This window comes from Dipodomys ordii, unplaced genomic scaffold (assembly GCF_000151885.1).
Source record: "Dipodomys ordii isolate 6190 unplaced genomic scaffold, Dord_2.0 Scaffold6, whole genome shotgun sequence".
Lineage (NCBI taxonomy): Eukaryota > Metazoa > Chordata > Mammalia > Rodentia > Heteromyidae > Dipodomys > Dipodomys ordii.
The window spans coordinates 16995381-17013414 of NW_012267222.1; the positions used below are offsets into that span (position 1 = coordinate 16995381).

Below are 18034 nucleotides of genomic sequence, written 5' to 3' on the forward strand. Positions count from 1 at the left end.
ATGAACTCAACTTGTCATTAAATTATTTGGTAATACTGCGGTTTAAATCCAGGTTTGAATCACACTTGCTATCACTTAAACCATTCCTCTAGCCCTGTGTGACTATGACTTAAGGGAACTAAAGCCATCTCTCCCGTATCTCAGCTCCTTTTGCTCCAAGTTTGTAGCAGGCCTGGTGAAGTGGCTGGAGTTGTCCGAAGCTGTCCTGCCAACCATGACTGCTTTTGTCAGCGGCCTAGGAGGCGAAGGAGCAGACATGTTTGCTGAGACTTTGTCAAAGGACCCAGCCTTGAAGGGTGACCCATCCATGATCACACAGGTAGAACTCATACCTAGGGGCAGGGGTTAGGGACTGGGGAACAAGTCAGTTCCTTTCCAGATAAATCTGGAAATCACCTCTGGTGGAATGGGGCAGCAGGAAGACCAAACAGTCCATCGTGATATCAAATGATGGTGATGGCTGGTGCTGACAAACGCTTTCTTTCAGTCGACTGCTCACCACACACATTACATTAGTACCCTGACAGCATTAACTCTGGACAACTTCCAGAGCTAAGCAATGCAGGTGGAGTGTGTCTTATCCAAAATGCTTGCGACCAGAAGTGTTTTCCAATTTCAGACATTTTGCCCTCAGGCTTTGGGGTATTTGCATATTTGGACATGCATTTGCATATCCCGATGTATTTGTATGTTCAGAAAGACATTTTGCATGTTGGCATAAATAAGTCACATGATGTATTGCCTATTTAGTCTTGGAGATGGAGTTCAGATCTAAAAGGACGAGTTTGTTTATGTTTCATATGAGTTTATACACATAGCTGGAAGGGAATGGGATACAGTGCAAGTCTGGATAATTTGAAACAAAGTTTCATGGTCTGGGCTTTTCTGTGGTATCCTATTGGCACTCAAAAATTGTTTAATTTTTGGGCTGGGAAGGTAGCTTAGTGGTAGAGTGCTTGCCTTGTATGCCTGAGGCCCTGGGTTCAATTCAATTTTTGGGCTGGAAAGGTGGCTCAGTGGTAGAGCGCTTGCCTTGCATGCTCGAGGCCCTGGGTTCGATTCCTCAGCACCACATAAGCAGGAAAAAAAAAGCTGGAAGGCACTGTGGCTCAAGTGGTAAAGCGCTAGCCTTGAGCTGAAGAGCTAAGGGACAGTGCCCAGGCCCAGAGTTCAGGCCCCACGACCGGACCCCCAAGAAGAACAAGGCATAGAGAGGTTAAATAATTTTCCCACTGTCACACAGCTGATAAGTGTCCAAGCCAGATTTTGAACCTTGGAGGTCTGATTTCAGAGCCTGCACTCTACTAACCTATGATCCTTCTTTGCTGAGGCCACAGCTTTGGTGTGTGGCCCTAGATATATCAGTCACCAGCTCTGTGTCTAGCTAGAGCAGGTGAAAGGTTCCAACAGGAAGTTGGTGGACATGTGCCATATAAGACAGCCCCCTTCCTTCCTTCCTTTCACTGCCTAATATCCTGACATTGCTGTTTCCTTATGACATTCCTGACATGGCTTTTCCTTAGGGTGTTGTTTTGTTTTGTTTTGAGACAAGTTTTCTCACTACTTAGTCCAGGCTGGCCTCAAACTCCCAGATCCTGGGAGTCCAGGCATACACTTCCATACCCAGCTGCTTACTTAAATTTTCTGTCCTGTTCACTGCCGTCCTGTGGGTCTTGTTCTTCATGGGTAGGAATGGGAATGGATGACAGTCATCTGGGCTGGGTGGCAGCCTGTTGGCTCCTCCCTGAATCTGGTTTTCTTTTCCACCCAGGACCTACTGAGCTTCTCACTTCAGGATGGTAAGTTGATTTGTTAATTCTGTCATTGTGGGCACAAGGGAAGCCAGTGACAGGTGCGCCACCTGTAGATGGACTGGCTCAGAGGAATGTTTTGGCACCCAGACTCCTGGCCTGCAGCGTTGGCAGTGAGCTGGTTAGCACGAGTCAAACGCCAAATGCTGCTGCTCACTGCTCGCTTCCTTTCTTCCTCAACTTCCCTGTGGCTCCTCGCCCCACACTCCCCTGCCGCCCACCCTCCTGTAGCTCAGGGACCTTTCCCAAGACCTCCTGGCCCCACGCCCACCTGGTATACTCAGGAGAAAGACCAGCCCCTCGGTACAGCTCTTGGGGTGTTGGTGGGGGTCTCATAGCCTGATCCCGGGAACCACAGCTGTAGCTTAGAACCTCCTCAACATGATTCCGCACATTCCTGGAGACCTTCTGGGACCAAACCATGGCATAGGGCCCACTGCCTCTCCTCTGCAAATACCCGCTCACGGGATGCTCGAGTGACATCTTCTGATGAGGAAGTGAGCTCAGCAGAGAGGTTCAGGGCATTCTCCTGCCTAGGCTGCACAGTGGAGATTCTACCCAGCTGTGCTTCTCCTGGGCTCACTAGCAATGAGCACAAGCCACTTGGGGCGCCTGGACGTGGTAGGGGATCCTTCCTGTCCTGTCCCTTCTGCCTGCTCCAGCCGCACCTGGGCCTGAGCCACGTGGCTGAGGGGCTGCCTGGTCTTGTAAGCGTCGCCATCTCCCTGACTCTGCACTGCCCATGCCCCTCCTCTTTTTATTTATTTTATATTTTATTCCATATATATATAATTTTTATTTCTTATATATTTTCTTCTTTTATTTTTTATGTTTCTTGTAAGGAAACCCATATAATATGTATATAAATCAGATAAAAATTGCATTTTGTGGTGTGTGTGTGTGTGTGTGTGTGTGTGTGTGTATGTGCGCGTGTGTGCGCATGTGCGCGTGCGCGCGCCAGTACATAGGGCTTACATTCAGAGCCTGAACGCCATCCCTTAGCTTTTCAACCACTTGAGCAGCAGTTCTACTTCTGGCTTTTTTGTGGTTAATTGGAGATAATATCTCACAGACTTTCCTGCCTGGGCTGACTTCAAACCTTGATTCTCAGATCTCAGCCTCCTGAGTAGCTAGGATTACAGATGTGAGCCACTGTGATTGTATCTTTGTTGTTGTTTATGATGATGATCATCATCATGGGGCTTGAACTCTGGGCCTGGGCACTGTCCCTGAGTTCTTTTGCTCAAGGTTAGCACTCTACCACTTTGAAACACAGCACATTTCCAGTTTTCTGGTGATTCACTGGAGCTAAAAGTCTGATCCTCAGATCTCAGCCTCCTGAGTAGCTAGGATTACAGGCATGAGCCACTGGTGTCCAGCCATTTTTTTTTAACATACTGTCTGGTCCTTGTGTACAGTGTGGGACTCAGGCTGCTGGAGAGCAGAGCCACACCCCAGGAGAGAGAAGATGATGATGTGGTTTTAGTAATGACAAAGCCACCTAATGTTGAGTACATGTGCTGTGCCAGGTGTGATTCTAGAGGTCCATGCAGGCATTTAACTCCTTTGCCCCATTGTGCAGACCTGACACTCTCATAATGTAGGGGTGTGCACATGCATGCACACTGATGTTATCCCTTAGCTTTTTGGCTCCAGGCTAAAACTACCATTTGAACCACAGCTCCAATTCCAGATTTTTGGTGGTTAATTGGAGCTAAGAGTCTCATAAACTTTACTGCCTGGGCTGTCTTCAAACATTGATCCTCTATCTCAACCTCCTGAGTAGCTAGGATTACAGATATGACTCCCTGGTACCTGGCTCATAAGAAAAAAAATTTTTTTAATCTGTGGGATCCTTGATTCAGAGCATATAGCCAAAGATCTTTTTTTTTCTTTCTTTTTTATTGTAAAGATACTCTACAGAGGGTTACAGTTACATGAGTGAGGTAATGAGTACACTTCCTATTGAACATTGTTACCCCCTCCATTGTTTTCCCCCTACCATCCCTTCCCTCCCTCCCTTCCTTGAGGTTCTTTTTTTTTTATTGTGATTAAGTGATTACATAATTTCCCGAATTTCACAGTATTGTGGAATAATGATGCTCATTTAAAGTCACAAGTTCATTCTAACTTTCCTGGAGCAAATTGTCTATCAGTCTATAACATATAACGGTGTTCACATGTTATGCACCATACATGTGATCAGCAGCATGGGGATATTTAGTAGTGGTTCAACCAGATGAGCAGGAGTTCTTTGTTTCTTAAGTCCTGTTAGTTTTGTCGTATCACCTAACATTTTGGATTTAGCATCCACTTATCAGGGAGACCATGTACCATTTGTCTCTTTGCTCTTGGCTTACCTCACTCAACATGATTCCTTCTAGCTCCATCCATTTCCCTGCAAATGCCATTATTTTGTCATTTCTAATGGCTGCATAATATTCCATTGTGTATAGATACCACAGTTTTTGGATCCATTCATCTATGGTGGTAGCCAAGGATCTTGTAAGGAGACAGTCAATATTGTAAGTGAACAAGTCACCTAAGTTCTTTCCCACAAGCTCCAAGAGAGTGAAGCCTTGTCTAGCTTATTTCACCATCAAACCTCAACATTTCTAACACTGAGAGATACGTGCTGGGCCTTTAGTACTTGCTTGGAGGGAGGGAGGCAGGCAGGAAGGCAAGAAGGAAGGAAGGAAGGTAGGAAGGAAGGAAGGAAGGGAGGGAGGGAGGGAGGGAGGGAGGGAGGGAGGGATAAATAGGTGGATGGGTAGGTGGATAGCCAAATGGGTGGGTGGGTGGGTAGATGGACAGAAGGAAAGAAAGATAGGTACATGGAAGGATGGGAGAAGGAAGGAGAGTGGGAGTCGCAGAGGATGGACAAATGCTTTTCTTCTGAGAACAACCTTAGAATCTGCACAAGGTGGTTTGTCTGAATACCCTCTTCCTCCTCTGGACTGGGTCGGGGAGCCCTGGCTTTCTCCATGAGTATGAGGAAAGATGAGTAACCCAGGAAATCAATATGAAAAGCTGCGTTTCTCAGAACTTCCTGGAAGGTTGACCTTTACTGGCAGCTTGGGGCTCTTCATCACATAGTGATGCCGCGGCAGCCGGGTGGGAATTTTTTTCTTTCTTTTTTTCAAATACTAATCATTTTCTTCTCTTCAGGTTCCAACCTGCTAAGCTCTTTACCAGCTGTAAAAAAACAATCTTCACCTTTTCTTCCCTCCTGTACTGGAGTTTGGACTCAGGGCCTCATGCTCGCTAGGCAGGCGCTCTACCTTGAGCCACACCTCCAGCCTTAAAACATGTCTTATAGGATATAGTAAACACGGAGCTGATAAGACTAACTCAGCTTAGTTCTATTGATATTCAGAGTTGGAAAACCCTCTGGAGTGGGTGGTTGGGGGTGTCCTGTGCACTGTGGGGGTATTTGGCAGTCTCCTGGGCCATACCCATTAGATCTCAGTAGCACTTCCTAAGTCCTAACAACCAAAAATATCTCCACACATTGCCAAATGCCGTACAGTGAACTAAGCCAAAATGTGGCTGGCTCAGGCGGGGCCGGTGTGTTTGTATTCAGTAATCTTTACAAGACATTCTGGTTGTTCTTTAGGCCCCTTAAATAGGTTGAATTATTGCACAGTGTATAACTGTCCAATAAGCTACTGAAATACATCCTGCAGTCTGCATTTACAGGGAGAAAATGAAGGCCTCCAAGGGTTTAGCCAGGAGCTTAGGACGACATTTCAAAGTTTCAAAATTCCATTTAAGGCAAAGTAGCTCTCATGAGCTCTGAATGGCTCAGGGAAACCTGCATCCCAGGTTGAAGGATGATTTTTCTGCCCCCTTGCTCTGCATCTGTAACCTGACCTGGGGGTGGGGAGCTGTCAGCAGGGAACTCAGCAGGTGTGTGTATGCACCTGTGAGTCATGGCGGTACCTCCTGCACACCTGACTCTACTTTCTGCGGAAAGTATAATTGCTAGATTGCTCCCCTACTCCCTGATGAATCAGTGCTGAGGTGTGAATCTTTGGCTCTCCTGACCCAGGGACGATTTTCTGCCAGCATCCTTGAGATTGAGAAACTTATAGTCAATTTTGAAACCACCTTATTTATTCAGTAAATAAGAACCGAATGCCTCCTGTGTGCAGTTAGCCCGGGAATTTTTTTTTTTCAGTTGTAAGGCTTGAACTCAGTATCTGGGCATTCTCCCTGAGCTCTTTTGTTCAAAGCTAGCACTCTACCACTTTGACCCACAGCACCACTTTGGCTTTTCTGGTGGTTCATTGGAGATAAGAGTCTCATGGAAGCCAGACACTGGTGGCTCACACCTATAATCCTAGCAACTCAGGAGGCTGAGATCTGAGGATTGTGGTTCAAAGCCAGCCCAGGCAATAAAGTTCTTGAAACTCTTATCTCTGGCGTACTACTCAGAAAAAGCTGGAAATGGTGCTGTGGCTCAAGAGGTAGAGCACTAGCCTTGAACACAAAGAGACTCATGGACAGTGCTTAGGCCCTGAGTTCAAGGCCCAGAACTGGGAAAAAAAATAAGAGTCTCATGGACTTTCCTGCCTAGACTGGTTTTGAACCACAATCCACAGATCTCAGCCTCCTGGGTAGTTAGGATTACAGGCGTGAGCCACCAGCACCCAGCTCCTGGGGTAATTTTAGCAGAGATGCTTGTCAATGGCCTGATGTCTGCCTGACACTTGAGATTTTCAACTCCCAAATTTCAGGAGCTCCATATTCCAAGTCTAGCCACTATGAGCCAAACAAAGGGACAAGTTAAAAGGCAGTAAAAGCAGTGAAAGGAGATGTATTACATAGCACAGACAGGCCATGGGAAGACTGCCCTTCACTGGCCTTCAGTGGTCTTGCAGGGATACAAACATGAGCTTTAGATTTTATAGACAAAAAACTGGGAGGTGAAAAAAAAAACTGGGAGGTGAAGGAGAGAGGTGTGCATAATTATTAAACAGTCCCCGTCCAAATGTGGCCTGGTTGATGACGTCAGTCCTTGCCTTGGAAGAGGTTCTGGAGAAGTTCTTACTGTGGTCAAGACCAGTCAAGATAAACAGGTCATCAGTAATGGCAAGGGGTCTGTCTGTTCCACAGACACTCTCTTGTTCTTGGCAGAGGTTTCTTATCATAAAGATGTTATCTGTCCTTCCTGGATTGCAAGGTGACTTTGGAGAGAGTGGCTCAGAGCAGAGACGTGTACAAAATGAAGGCAGGAATGCCCAACTTTTCTCCTGTGTTTAGAATGAGTGTGCCCATCAAAAGCAGCTTTTAAGTACTCTTTACAAGCTGAATGCTTGCTTTCTTCCTTTCTTTTCTTTCTTTCTCTCTGTCTTTCTCTCTTCTCTTTCTTTCTTTCTTTCTTTCTTCCTTTCTTTGTATGTGCCACTAATGGGACTTGACCTCAAGAGTTCTAGCTCTTGCTGACAACTGGCACTCCACCACTTGAGCCAGGCATGAACTTCTAGCTGTTTGTTAGCTAATTGGATTGGATTTATCTGCCTACACTGGCTCTAACCCACAACTTTCCAGATCTCAGCCTTCTGAGTAGGATTATAGGCATGAGCCATAGCACCTTGCATCAGAGAGTTTTCTTTACAGATACTAATTTAAGGCCCACCAATTCTGGAAGACAGGTACTATGACTGCCTCTATTTTCCAAGAGGAGACCACAGCAGAGACACAGTGTGTGACATCACTCACCTTACTGATAAAACTACCACGACTACCACTACCACCCTCCACTTCCCGGAACAAATCCCATGAACCATTCTAGAAGCTTAAAGCCAGTGGTTGGTAGGAGACAGTTGGCATGTGATGGGAATTCAATGTGGCTTCTGTTTCATATGAAAACTGTCCCTTCAGGTTGGTTAGGACAGAGGCCATGCTAGCCTTAGGGGGAAATGTAATTAAGAAAGTGGGTAGATGGAGGGATGGAAGTACAGTGGGGAGGAGCGGTAGGGGCATGCGTATGGTCTTGAGGTGTGACCGCCAAGGAAGAGGGGATAAGGAGCCCACTCTGCACCATCGGCTGCCTGGCAGCCCCAGCACCAGGGTGCCGCCTTAGTGTGACTTACCAGCGTGGAAGAAAGAGACATGACAATTCCCCATGGAAAGACTATTATGAGAGCCATACCTTGTGGTACACACCTGTAATCCTAGCACTTGGGAGACTGAGGCCAGAGGATCAAGAGTTCAAGGCCATCTTGGACTACAGATGGAAACCGTCACTCAAAAACTCAAAACAGAAAAAATACTAACAGAATATACAGCGAGTTTGGAATTTATCTCTGGAGAGAAGACAGACAATAAACATGAGGGTAAATTAAAAAAAAAAAAAAACATAGTTGGTGGGGGTTTTTTGTGTGTATGTAAGCTGGTCCTGGGGCTTGAACTCAGGGCCTGGGTGCTGTCCTTAAGTTTGTTTTTTTTTTTGGTCCAGTCGTGGAGCCTGAACTCTGGGCCTGGGCACTGTCCCTCAGCTCTTCAGCTCAAGGCTAGCACTCTACCACTTGAGCCACAGCACCACTTCCGGCTTTTTTCTTTTTGCTTATGTGGTGCTGAGGAATTGAACCCAGGGCCTCAGGCATGCAAGGCAAGCACTCTACCACTGAGCCACTTTCCCAGCCCCAAGTTTTTTTTGGGGGGGGTCTGGTCGTGGGGCTCAAGGCTAGCACTCTACCACTTGAGCCACAACACCACTTCCAGCTTTTTTCTTTTTGCTTATGTGGTGCTGAGGAATCGAATCCAGGGCCTTATGCATGCAAGGCAAGCGCTCTACCACTGAGCCACCTTCCCAGCCTCCAAGCTTTTTTTTTTTTTTAAGGTTAGCGTTCTGCCACTTAAGCCACAGCTCCACTTCTGGCTAGCTGGGGATCAGAATCTCAAGGACTTTTCCTGCCTGAGCTGGCTTTGAACATGGATCATCAGATCTCACCTCCTGAGTAGCTCGGATTACAGGCGTGAGCCACTGGCATCGGGCCAAAAAAACAATTTCAATGGTGATAAGAAGGATTTGCTGCTGGCAAAGGGACAGAGAGCAGGGGAGTGAATCAGAGAGGGCTTTTGGGAGCAGGTGGCTCAGTTCCTTAACTGAACCATGAGGTAGTCTCAGAAAGTTCCAGGCATTGTCAGCTCTGGGGCTAAAATCCTCTTTAAATGAAGATCCTACCTAGGGGAAGCGATATGCCCTTGCCAGTTGGTTCCCCCTTGTCTCCACAGTTCCTGGGAAAGTTGGACCCAAAATGGAGGTGGGAAGCAGTAAAGACCTTTTTATGCTGCTTTGGGCACGTTGGGGCACAGCAGAGACTCTAGCAGGTCAGGAAGAAGTCCAGCCAGCCAATGAAGACAACATGACTTCATTGTTTCCTGTATACCCCAAGCATTGGTGAAGCACATCAGCAAACAAGGCAGACGGCCCTGTCCTTGTGGTAGGGGAGGGAGGGGGAGGTGGTATTCTGATGGGTTGAGCCACACAATATTATCCACACAGAAAGGAGAAAAGGAAAGGGTAATGGGAAACGCAGGGAGCGGGGGTGGGGGGTGGGGGGCGCTTAGAAGTATGCTGCTCTAATTCAGGACCAACAGTCTCTCCAAAGAGTTGAGATTTGGGTGACAGAAACAGGCCAGGCTGGCAGACCTCTGGGAGAAAGGTTTACCAGATAATGAGAACAGTAAGTGCAAAGGCCCTGAGACAGACATGTGCTTGGTAGAACTGATGCTGATGCATGAAGCAAGGATGAATAGTAGAAGACATAGGAGTAGGTAGCAGGAAGGGTTCAGATATCTTACACACCTAGGAAGAAATGTGGACTTTATCCTAGGGGTATTAGAAAGTGATTAGAAAATTTTAAGCCAGGGCTGGGAAGGTAGCTCAGTGGTAGAGCGCTTGCCTTGCATGCATGAGGCCCTGGGTTCCATTCCTCAGCACCGCATAAGCAAAAAGAATAAAAAGCCAGAAGTGGTGCTGTGGCTCAAGTGGTAGAGCGCTAGCCTTGAGCTGAAGAGCTGAGGGACAGCGCCCAGGCCCAGAGTTCAGGCCTCACGACCGGACCCCCCCCCAAAAAAAAAAGAAAAGAAAAGAAAAATTTAAGCCAGGGAGAATGTATAAATGAACGGCTTCTGTGACTCCCTCTAGATTGGAGATAGATGGAATACAGAGGCCAGAATGAAAAATGAGGAACCATAGGGTAGGCAGAGGCTGCTAGGGAATTTTCAATACCAGTGAGAGGTGGTGGTGGTAGAGACGGCAGGAAATGCTCAGACGCAGGCTGTAGCTTGGAGACTCTGCTGCCAACATTAGCTGGTAGATTGGGTGTCAGGATGACCAAAGGACAATGCCCAGGCATTTGGCCTAAGCTCCAAGGTGGATGTGTGAATGGGCACCTGTTAGCCAAACAAGACAGACAGATCTTTAGGAGAACCAAGACCAGGAGAGCCCCCACCAGCCTCTAAGCCCAGCTTCAAGACCAACAGCCTGGCCTCCAAGGTCCTTGAAATGACCTTGAGTGACAGCCAGATCTCTCTCTCCATGCTTGACATTACCCCAGGAATAATAATCATTTGTGCACGTGGCAGCCAGGATTCTAGAAACTCTATCACTGCAACCTTGACCCCTGCAGTACATGTTAGCCACTAATTATAATTGCGATCCATGAATCATCATGGCCAAGCCTTGGTTCCCACAGCCCGATTATCACCTGGGTGAAGCAGGTGCTTCTGTTCAAAGGAGAAGGCGCTCCTTTGTCTGCAGACCTTTCATTAATCTGGTGACTCTGAGACACAGCCCCTGCACCGGCACGTAGACAGCCCCTAAGCAGGAATGTGGCCAAGGGTAGTGGGCCAAACACTGCTGACCGGTGACACGGGCAGGCTGTGACGGAGAACTCAGTCAGGTTAAAGAGTCCCTCCGTCAAATGACATCCTGCAGCTGACGATAAGGAAGACCCCTAAAGCAGGTTTCAGGAATACCGCCCCCACCCTTCTCTGTCAATACTGGGGTTTGAGCTTTAGACTTCAGGCTTGCTAAAGTCAGTACTCTACTACCTGAGATACAGCCATACACACAAACACTCAAGGATTTTAGTTTATCTTCTTTTTCAGATAGGTCTTGCTCTTTTTTCCGCAGCTTGCCTCCAACCTTGATCCTCCTTGCCTCTGGCCTGCAAAGTAGCTGGGATTCTAGGCACGAGATGAAGTGATCATCTAGGGCTACTCTGATGGACCCAATGGAATCACCAGGGCCTTGTATAAAAGGAAGGAAACAGCATCAGAGAAGGAGGCATGGTGGCAGAAGCAGAGGCTAGAATAATGTGGCCATGAGACAAGGGTTGTGGGCAGCCTCGAGACGTTGGGAAAGGCCAGGAATAGAATCTCTCCTAGCACCTCTAAAGGGGGGAACACAATCTTGTGAACATTCAGGATCTCAGGCCACAGAGGTCCTAAACTTGTATTATCTGAAGCCACTAAGTGTGGTTATTTGTTACAGCATGCATAGGAGACTAATCCATTGATTTTCATGGAACACTGCTGTACGTGGTGAAGCTACAATCTCAGGAGCAGAGGGCACCGTGACCCCAGGCTCCTTAGACAGAAAACAGCAGGGCGGGAGGTAAATGGCAACTTTGTCTTGCAAAGTTCAGTCACTCGGCAGCAGCAATGCAGCCTGGTGTGCTAGAAACTAGCAGACACTGCTGAGGACAGATGGGAGCTGGGGGGAGAGCCAGCTCCAGTCATGACTATTGTGAACATCTCTCTGCTTAAAAACTCCATCTGATTCTTTGCCTGTGTCATCCTCTCTTGTCTTTGGAGGGCGCTACGATGCCCGAGCCAGAGTCCTCGTTTGCCATGTGACTACTCTGCTTCACGTTCCCCTGGAGGACCTGGATGTCCTTGAAGAGACGTTCCTCGAGAGCCTGAAGGAAGCCAGAGAAGAGGAATCTGAGTAAGAAATCCCTGCATTTCCACTCAAGGGTGCTTTGCCGATAACAGTGCCCTTTCCCTGACTGAGCAGAAGGAGCACTGGCTGGAGAGTTCCAATGAAGCCTTGGCTCACTATGTGACCTTAACAAGTCCCCTTACCCTCTCTGGGCCTCAGTGCTCACTTGCAAGAAGAGGAGGACCAAATAGAGGGTTACTAAGAGAGGTGCATCTGACTTTAACATCCTAGGGCCCTGATACCGTGCTCTACCTCAGGCTCGGATCTATGGGCTCCATCGACCTGGATTCAAATCCCACCTCAGACACCCATCTACTGTCTAACCTTGGGCAGCTAGCTGGCCACCTTTCTCTAATCTGCAATATTCCATGCATGTCTGTAAAATGACAATAAGGATAGTAACCTCCTGGGCCATTGGGAGAAAGGAACATTGCCATAATATAAAACACTGCCCAAGCTTGGCACCATAGTGAGTATTCCCTGATGTGACTCTTCCCTTCCCCCACATGCCCCAAACACATCCGACTCCTCCGTGGCAGAGCTTTGCTATTATGTCGGTAACTTGGCCACCGCATTGCTCCTTGGAGAGAACGCCTAACACAAAAATCTAAATCCCAGTGCAATAAATCAATCCCAGCCACAGCCTAATTGTGGGTTGCTGGCACCAGGCACGTCAGCCTGGCCCTGAGTCTCACTCATCTACAATGGCTTGGGGGTTGCACCAGCTCATTCTTCCAGTTGGAGATTTAATCCAGTTGTCAGGTTCAGAGAAACACCCTCGTGCCAGGGTTTATGGGGCAAAGGGAATGGGTGTTACCTCGAAAAAGGAGGAAACATGGCTTGTTGAAATAACCTCGAAACATTCTTGCTTTGACTCTCAAACTGTGTCAGCAAGAAAATAACCTTGCTCCAAGCAAATTACCATAACCACAAAGGCTGCCTCAGGTTCTTTGAAAGCGCCAGAAAGAGGTAGGGTCTTCTATGCCTTCAGATTAAGGAATCTCTCATTTATTGGTTGGAAATCTTTTGCCAATACTGGGGCTCTGAACTGAGGACTTTGCATTCTTGCTTGGCTTTTTTCTTTCAAGGCTGATGCTTTACCACTTGAGCCACAACTCTACTTCTGGCTTCTTGTGGCTAGAGATAAGTCTCACAAACTTTTCTGCCTGGGTTGGCTTCAATGCTCAGATCACAGAGCCTCCTGTGTGGCTAGGATTATAAGTTTGAGCCAGCAGAACGTGATTATTAGCTGAAAAATCTTATCAGAAAGAAACACATATCCCTGAGGGATTTGTTCTGTTAACAGCAGTAATCCGGATCAGAAAAAAATAGAAAACAGAAGTTCTAACACAGGGGCTAGGAAGGTAGTTCAGTGGTAGAATGCGGTTCAAAGCCAGCCTAGGTGGAAAAGTCTGTGAGACTCTTATCTCCAGTTAGTCACCAGAAAACCAGAAGTGGCACTGTGGCTCAAGTGACCAGCCAAAAACAAACAAGACAAAGCAAAAAAACCATGGGGGAGCCTGACAGTTCTCCTGTCAGTCTGGCCCAAGAATGACAACATTCTAGGCAGGAACGGGGCCACTGTGTCAACCTGTAATACAGAACGAAGTCAGTGTGGATGCAAGGCACAGCCAGTTTGCAGTGGAGAAGCAGTGGGAGGGAGTAAGACATAACTGTGGATGCTATCAACCGTGGAGGTTGAGGGGAGGGGCTCATTTGTTACAGCAGCAAAATCTTATCCTGACGGATCCACTTACTGTGGCTACATACATATTACACTTATTTAATTTATGCCAGTACTAGGGCTTGAACTCAGGGCCAGGGTGCTATCCCTTAGCTTTTTTATTCACTCAAGGCAGGCTCTTTACCACTTGAGCCACACCACCATTTCTAGCTTTTTGCTGGCTAATTTCTGCCCTAGTTGGTTTCAAACTGCAGTCCTTAGATCTCAGCCTCCTGAGTTGCTAGGATTACAGGCATGAGCCACCAGTACCCAGCCTAGTGATTGTATTTACATCAAAGTCTTCTTTTCCAACAAATGATACATAATTTCCATGGGTTTTGTGAGGTCTTCATGAGATGAAATGATTCACATAGAAATGATTGGCCTATCGTAACCGTTCAATATGTTTATTGCTATTATCATTCTTCTCATTACTAAAAAGAATTTCCTTCTAAATGGAGGCTGGAGATATACTTTGACCCTTAATTGACTTGACGCTTAACTGATGGTCCTTAACTCAGTTTAAACAGGGAGGATGGAAATTATTGGATTTTGGCAGGGTTCAAGGCCTGTGGTGCGTGTGGGGGGAAATCCCAGCTCACCAAAGGAACAGGCATGAGGGGCGGCGTGGGGGTGTGGCTCTGAGAGTCAGTGGCACTGTCTAGGCTGCAGCTAGAAACCCAGGGAGGAGGTCCCGGAGGCCCTGTGGCTGGGTCAAACACTTCCAGCTCTCTACCGTCTTTGGCTACCCCTGCGCTTGGGAGGGGGAGATATCAGGAGGGATGATCATCTCAGAGAGCAGAGGAGACAGCCACCTTCCTGCAGTGATGTGTCCCAGTTGCTATAGAACCAGAGGGGGACTGGAGGCTAAATTTTAAAAAAATGTGTAGGGCAGAATAGACCTGCCTGCCATCTAAACAGAAGCTTTGGGGTTAATAGGACACATGTGAAATGTTGGAGCATTGTCACAATCACTGGAGATTTATTATTAAGAAATTAGTCAACGTGGTGTGACTCACACCTAGCTATCCAGGAGGCTGAGATCTGGAAGATTGTGGTTTGAAGTCAACATGGGCAGAACAGCTGGGTAACACATTGCATTCCATAGCTTAGTATCTTCCAGAAAGAGAAAAGAGTTAAAAAAAAAAAAAAAGTCTAAAGAAAGCCTACATAGAATCGGATCCATTAAGGGCACATACAGATTTACAATTCACTGAAAAAAATGGAGGCTGGTGTCCAGAGAGGGCAAGCCATGTTCCCAAGGCTACACAGAAAGCTAGAGACTAAATCAGAGCTAAGAACCAGGTCTCCAGGCTGAAGAGTTGCTATGCTGCTTTCCCTAGGTCTGAGATAATTTTGGCAACCTCAGGCAGAATCCGAGGTCCATCACCATCATCCCTAAAGCCACCCCTATTTCTGGGGAAAGAATTCTTAAATAAGCCAGGCGCCAGTGACTCATGCCTGTGATCCTAGCTACTGGAGGCTGAGATCTGAGGATCATGGTTCAAAGCCAGTCCAGGCAGAAAAGTCTGTGAGACTCTTATCTCCAATAAACCACCAGGAAACTGGAAGTGGCGCTGTGGCTCAAGTGGTAGAGCACTCGCCTTGAGCACAGGGACAGTGCCCAGGCCCAGAGTTCAAGCCCCATGACCGACCCCCCAAAAAAAATTATTAAAAGAAATAGCAAGTAGGACTCAACCTACCTAATGTTTTCATTCTCAAGCCTGCAGAGAATCTCATGAGAGAGGGCCTACTATTATTCCTATTTTGCAGACGAGGAAATAGCCTCAGAGAAACTAAATAAGGTTCTCAAGGCTGGCTGCATTAGAACTTTTTTTCCATTTTGTTGGTCATGGGGCCTGAACTCTGGGCCTGGGCACTGCCCCTTAGCTCTTCAGCTCAAGGCTAGCGCTCTACCACTTGAGCTACAGTGCCACTTCTGGTCTTCTGGTGGTGGATTGGAGATAAGAGTCTCACAGACTTTTCCGCCTAGACTGGCTTTAACAGCAATCCTCAGATCTCAGCCTCCTGAGTAGCTAGGATTACAGGCATGAGCCACCAGCACCCAGCTCCCTCTGGGTTCTTAAAGATCCTTCTGGAAGTGGCTCGCATCCCCACTCACCTATCATTGGTTAAAGCTGCTCATCAGTTGCAGTTGACAGAGCAATGTTGTACACTTGGGTCGTTCTCTATATTAGTGTTTCCATATTCCTCAGATTCCACTAGCCAGGGCTAGAAAATATTTTTTTAATTAAGTCTGGCTGGGTATAGTGGTGCACACCTGTAATCCCAGCCCTCAGGACATGGAGATCATGAGTTTCAGTCTAGCCTCAGCTACGTAGTGAGACCTAGACCCAAACAAAAAATAATTAGGTCTGTTACTGAACACGTTCAGCCTTTTTTATTTCTTACCATTATTCAAGATGTATATGTAGTATATATATGTTCTATTTGATATAATAAATAAACATGGTTTGAGTAGAAGCAAGAATTGCCTAGGTTAGAAACAAATATTACAAGGCAGGGCACCAGTGGCACGCCTGTAATCCTAGCTACTCAGGAGGCTGAGATCTGAGGATCAAGGTTTAAAGCCCGGGCAGGAAAAGTCTGTGAAACACTTTTTTTTTTTTCTGTCGGTCCTTGGGCTTGAACTCTGGGCTTGAGCGCTGTCCCTCAGCTCTTCAGCTCAAGGCAAGCACTCTACCATTTGAGCCACAGCACCACTTCCAGTTTTCAAGTGGTTCATTGGAGGTAAGAGTCTCACGGACTTTCCTGCCCAGGCTGGCTTTGAACCACGATCCTCAGATCTCAGCCTCCTGAGTAGCTAGGATTACAGGCAGGAGCCACCAGCATTGGGCTTGTGAAACTTTTTTATCTCCAACAAACCTCTCAGAAAACGAAGTGGCACCGTGGCTCAAGTAGTAGAATACTAGCCTTCAGCTGAAGAGCTGAGGGACAATGCCCAGGCCCAGAGTTCAAGCCCCAAGACCGACAGACAGACAGACAGACAGACATACGTACATACATACATGCATACATATGCAGTATTTCTTGAGCACCTGTGGGTTTTGCTGCCCTTGGGGGTCCTGGAACCAATTCCCCATGGAAGTACAACTATAGAACCTTCTAGTAAAGGAGAGAGAACTGATAGCTGACTAACGATGAGCAACTGACCCCCACAGCAGAGGAAGGCATCAAGCCTCCACGGCGGTTGAGATTTGAATGCCAGACCAGGCCCCTGGCTCTCAGCCACCATTCTGCTTCTTCTCCCTCCCTCTACAGCAGCATGTGGTCCTGAACCCGGAGTGTGTGCAAATTTCTATCACTGGCTCCTGCATCTCTGTCTCAAAGCAGTAAGAAGAGCCGTGCTTTGCCCTTTATCCCCCTAGGGAGACATGGAGAGCTGAGCTGGCAGGAAACCAAAACACATGCCGGGCCCCAGAAGGCCCAATGCAAGTCCACTTCTGGAAACAGGCAGGAAACAAGTGGTTGAGCCCCTGGGTTTTTCTGCTCACAGATAACACAGTATCCCAAGACACCCACAAATTGTCTATTAGCCATGTGAGTTTGTTGACTGAATAGCCAAAGGAGGAATGAATTTTAATCATGACAAAGCCACAATCTTGTGAGATGTTATTGCCCCCATTTTACAGGAGAGGAAGACTAAGGCTCTGGCCGATATGGTAGGATGCTCTGGAAATACCCACAATTTCTCTCTTAACTTATCTGCAATGTGAGGACCACAGCAAAACCATTTCTTAGAATAAGATAAAGTGTAGGAAGTCCAAAGCACAGACGCTAGTGTATAGGCAGGCATTCCTCACTAAATATTAACCATTTTTCATCATTTCTTATCACCATGATTTGCTGTCGCTCCAGTGAGTGTCCAAACTCCAGCTTCTGTTCAGAGGTCCCCCGTAATGGCCAATCTACCCCAACCTCTGCCTCTCCTCTGGCTTCCAATCAAAAAAGTGGCTGAGCCCGGTGCTAATGGCTCACACCTGTCATCCTAGCTACTCAGGAGGCTGAGATCTGAGGATCGAGGTTCAAAGCCAGTCCAGGCAGGAAAGTCCATGAGACTTTAACCTCCAATTAACCACCAGAAAACTAGAGGTAGCGCTGTGGCTCAAAGTGGTAGAACACTCACCTTGAGCTAAAGAGCTCAGGGACAGCGCCTAGGCCCAGAGTTTAAGCCCCACGACTGACAAAACAACAACAATAAAAACAACAGCTGAGGCCTGCAGATCCCAAAGGCAAATGGGGTTCTCATGAAGCCTGAGCATTCATGACAGCTGCACTCAGTACGCACCTGACGCCAGTTCATCCCAAATGCTTTCTTCTGCTGCCAGCTTTTCCAGCACTTATGTCTCCAGCCTGGAAGCGTCTGGCTATTGCCCCAAGGCCAAGGTCTCCTGTGAAGAAATGTCTCTAAGCCATCCTCAGAGTGATTCTTCAAGGGGGAAAGGGCTTCCAGCTGTCCCCGAGGGAGGTGGAATCCAAAGGCAGGATGGGGGAGAAGGGATGGAGGAGGGAGGCATGGAG

General features: G+C 47.4%; 1 protein-coding gene across 4 annotated transcripts in view; it reads left to right on the forward strand.

The window, feature by feature from the left end:
* Positions 1 to 18034, forward strand: part of Tmco4 (transmembrane and coiled-coil domains 4) — a 60882-nt gene that overhangs the window by 13057 nt on the left and 29791 nt on the right. For all 4 annotated transcript variants that reach the window (XM_013031061.1, XM_013031072.1, XM_013031065.1 and 1 more), the window contains 3 exons: positions 145 to 319; positions 1772 to 1799; positions 11643 to 11775. In XM_013031061.1, coding sequence (XP_012886515.1) covers positions 145 to 319; positions 1772 to 1799; positions 11643 to 11775 — 336 coding nt within the window. The remainder of the gene's footprint in view (positions 1 to 144; positions 320 to 1771; positions 1800 to 11642; positions 11776 to 18034) is intronic.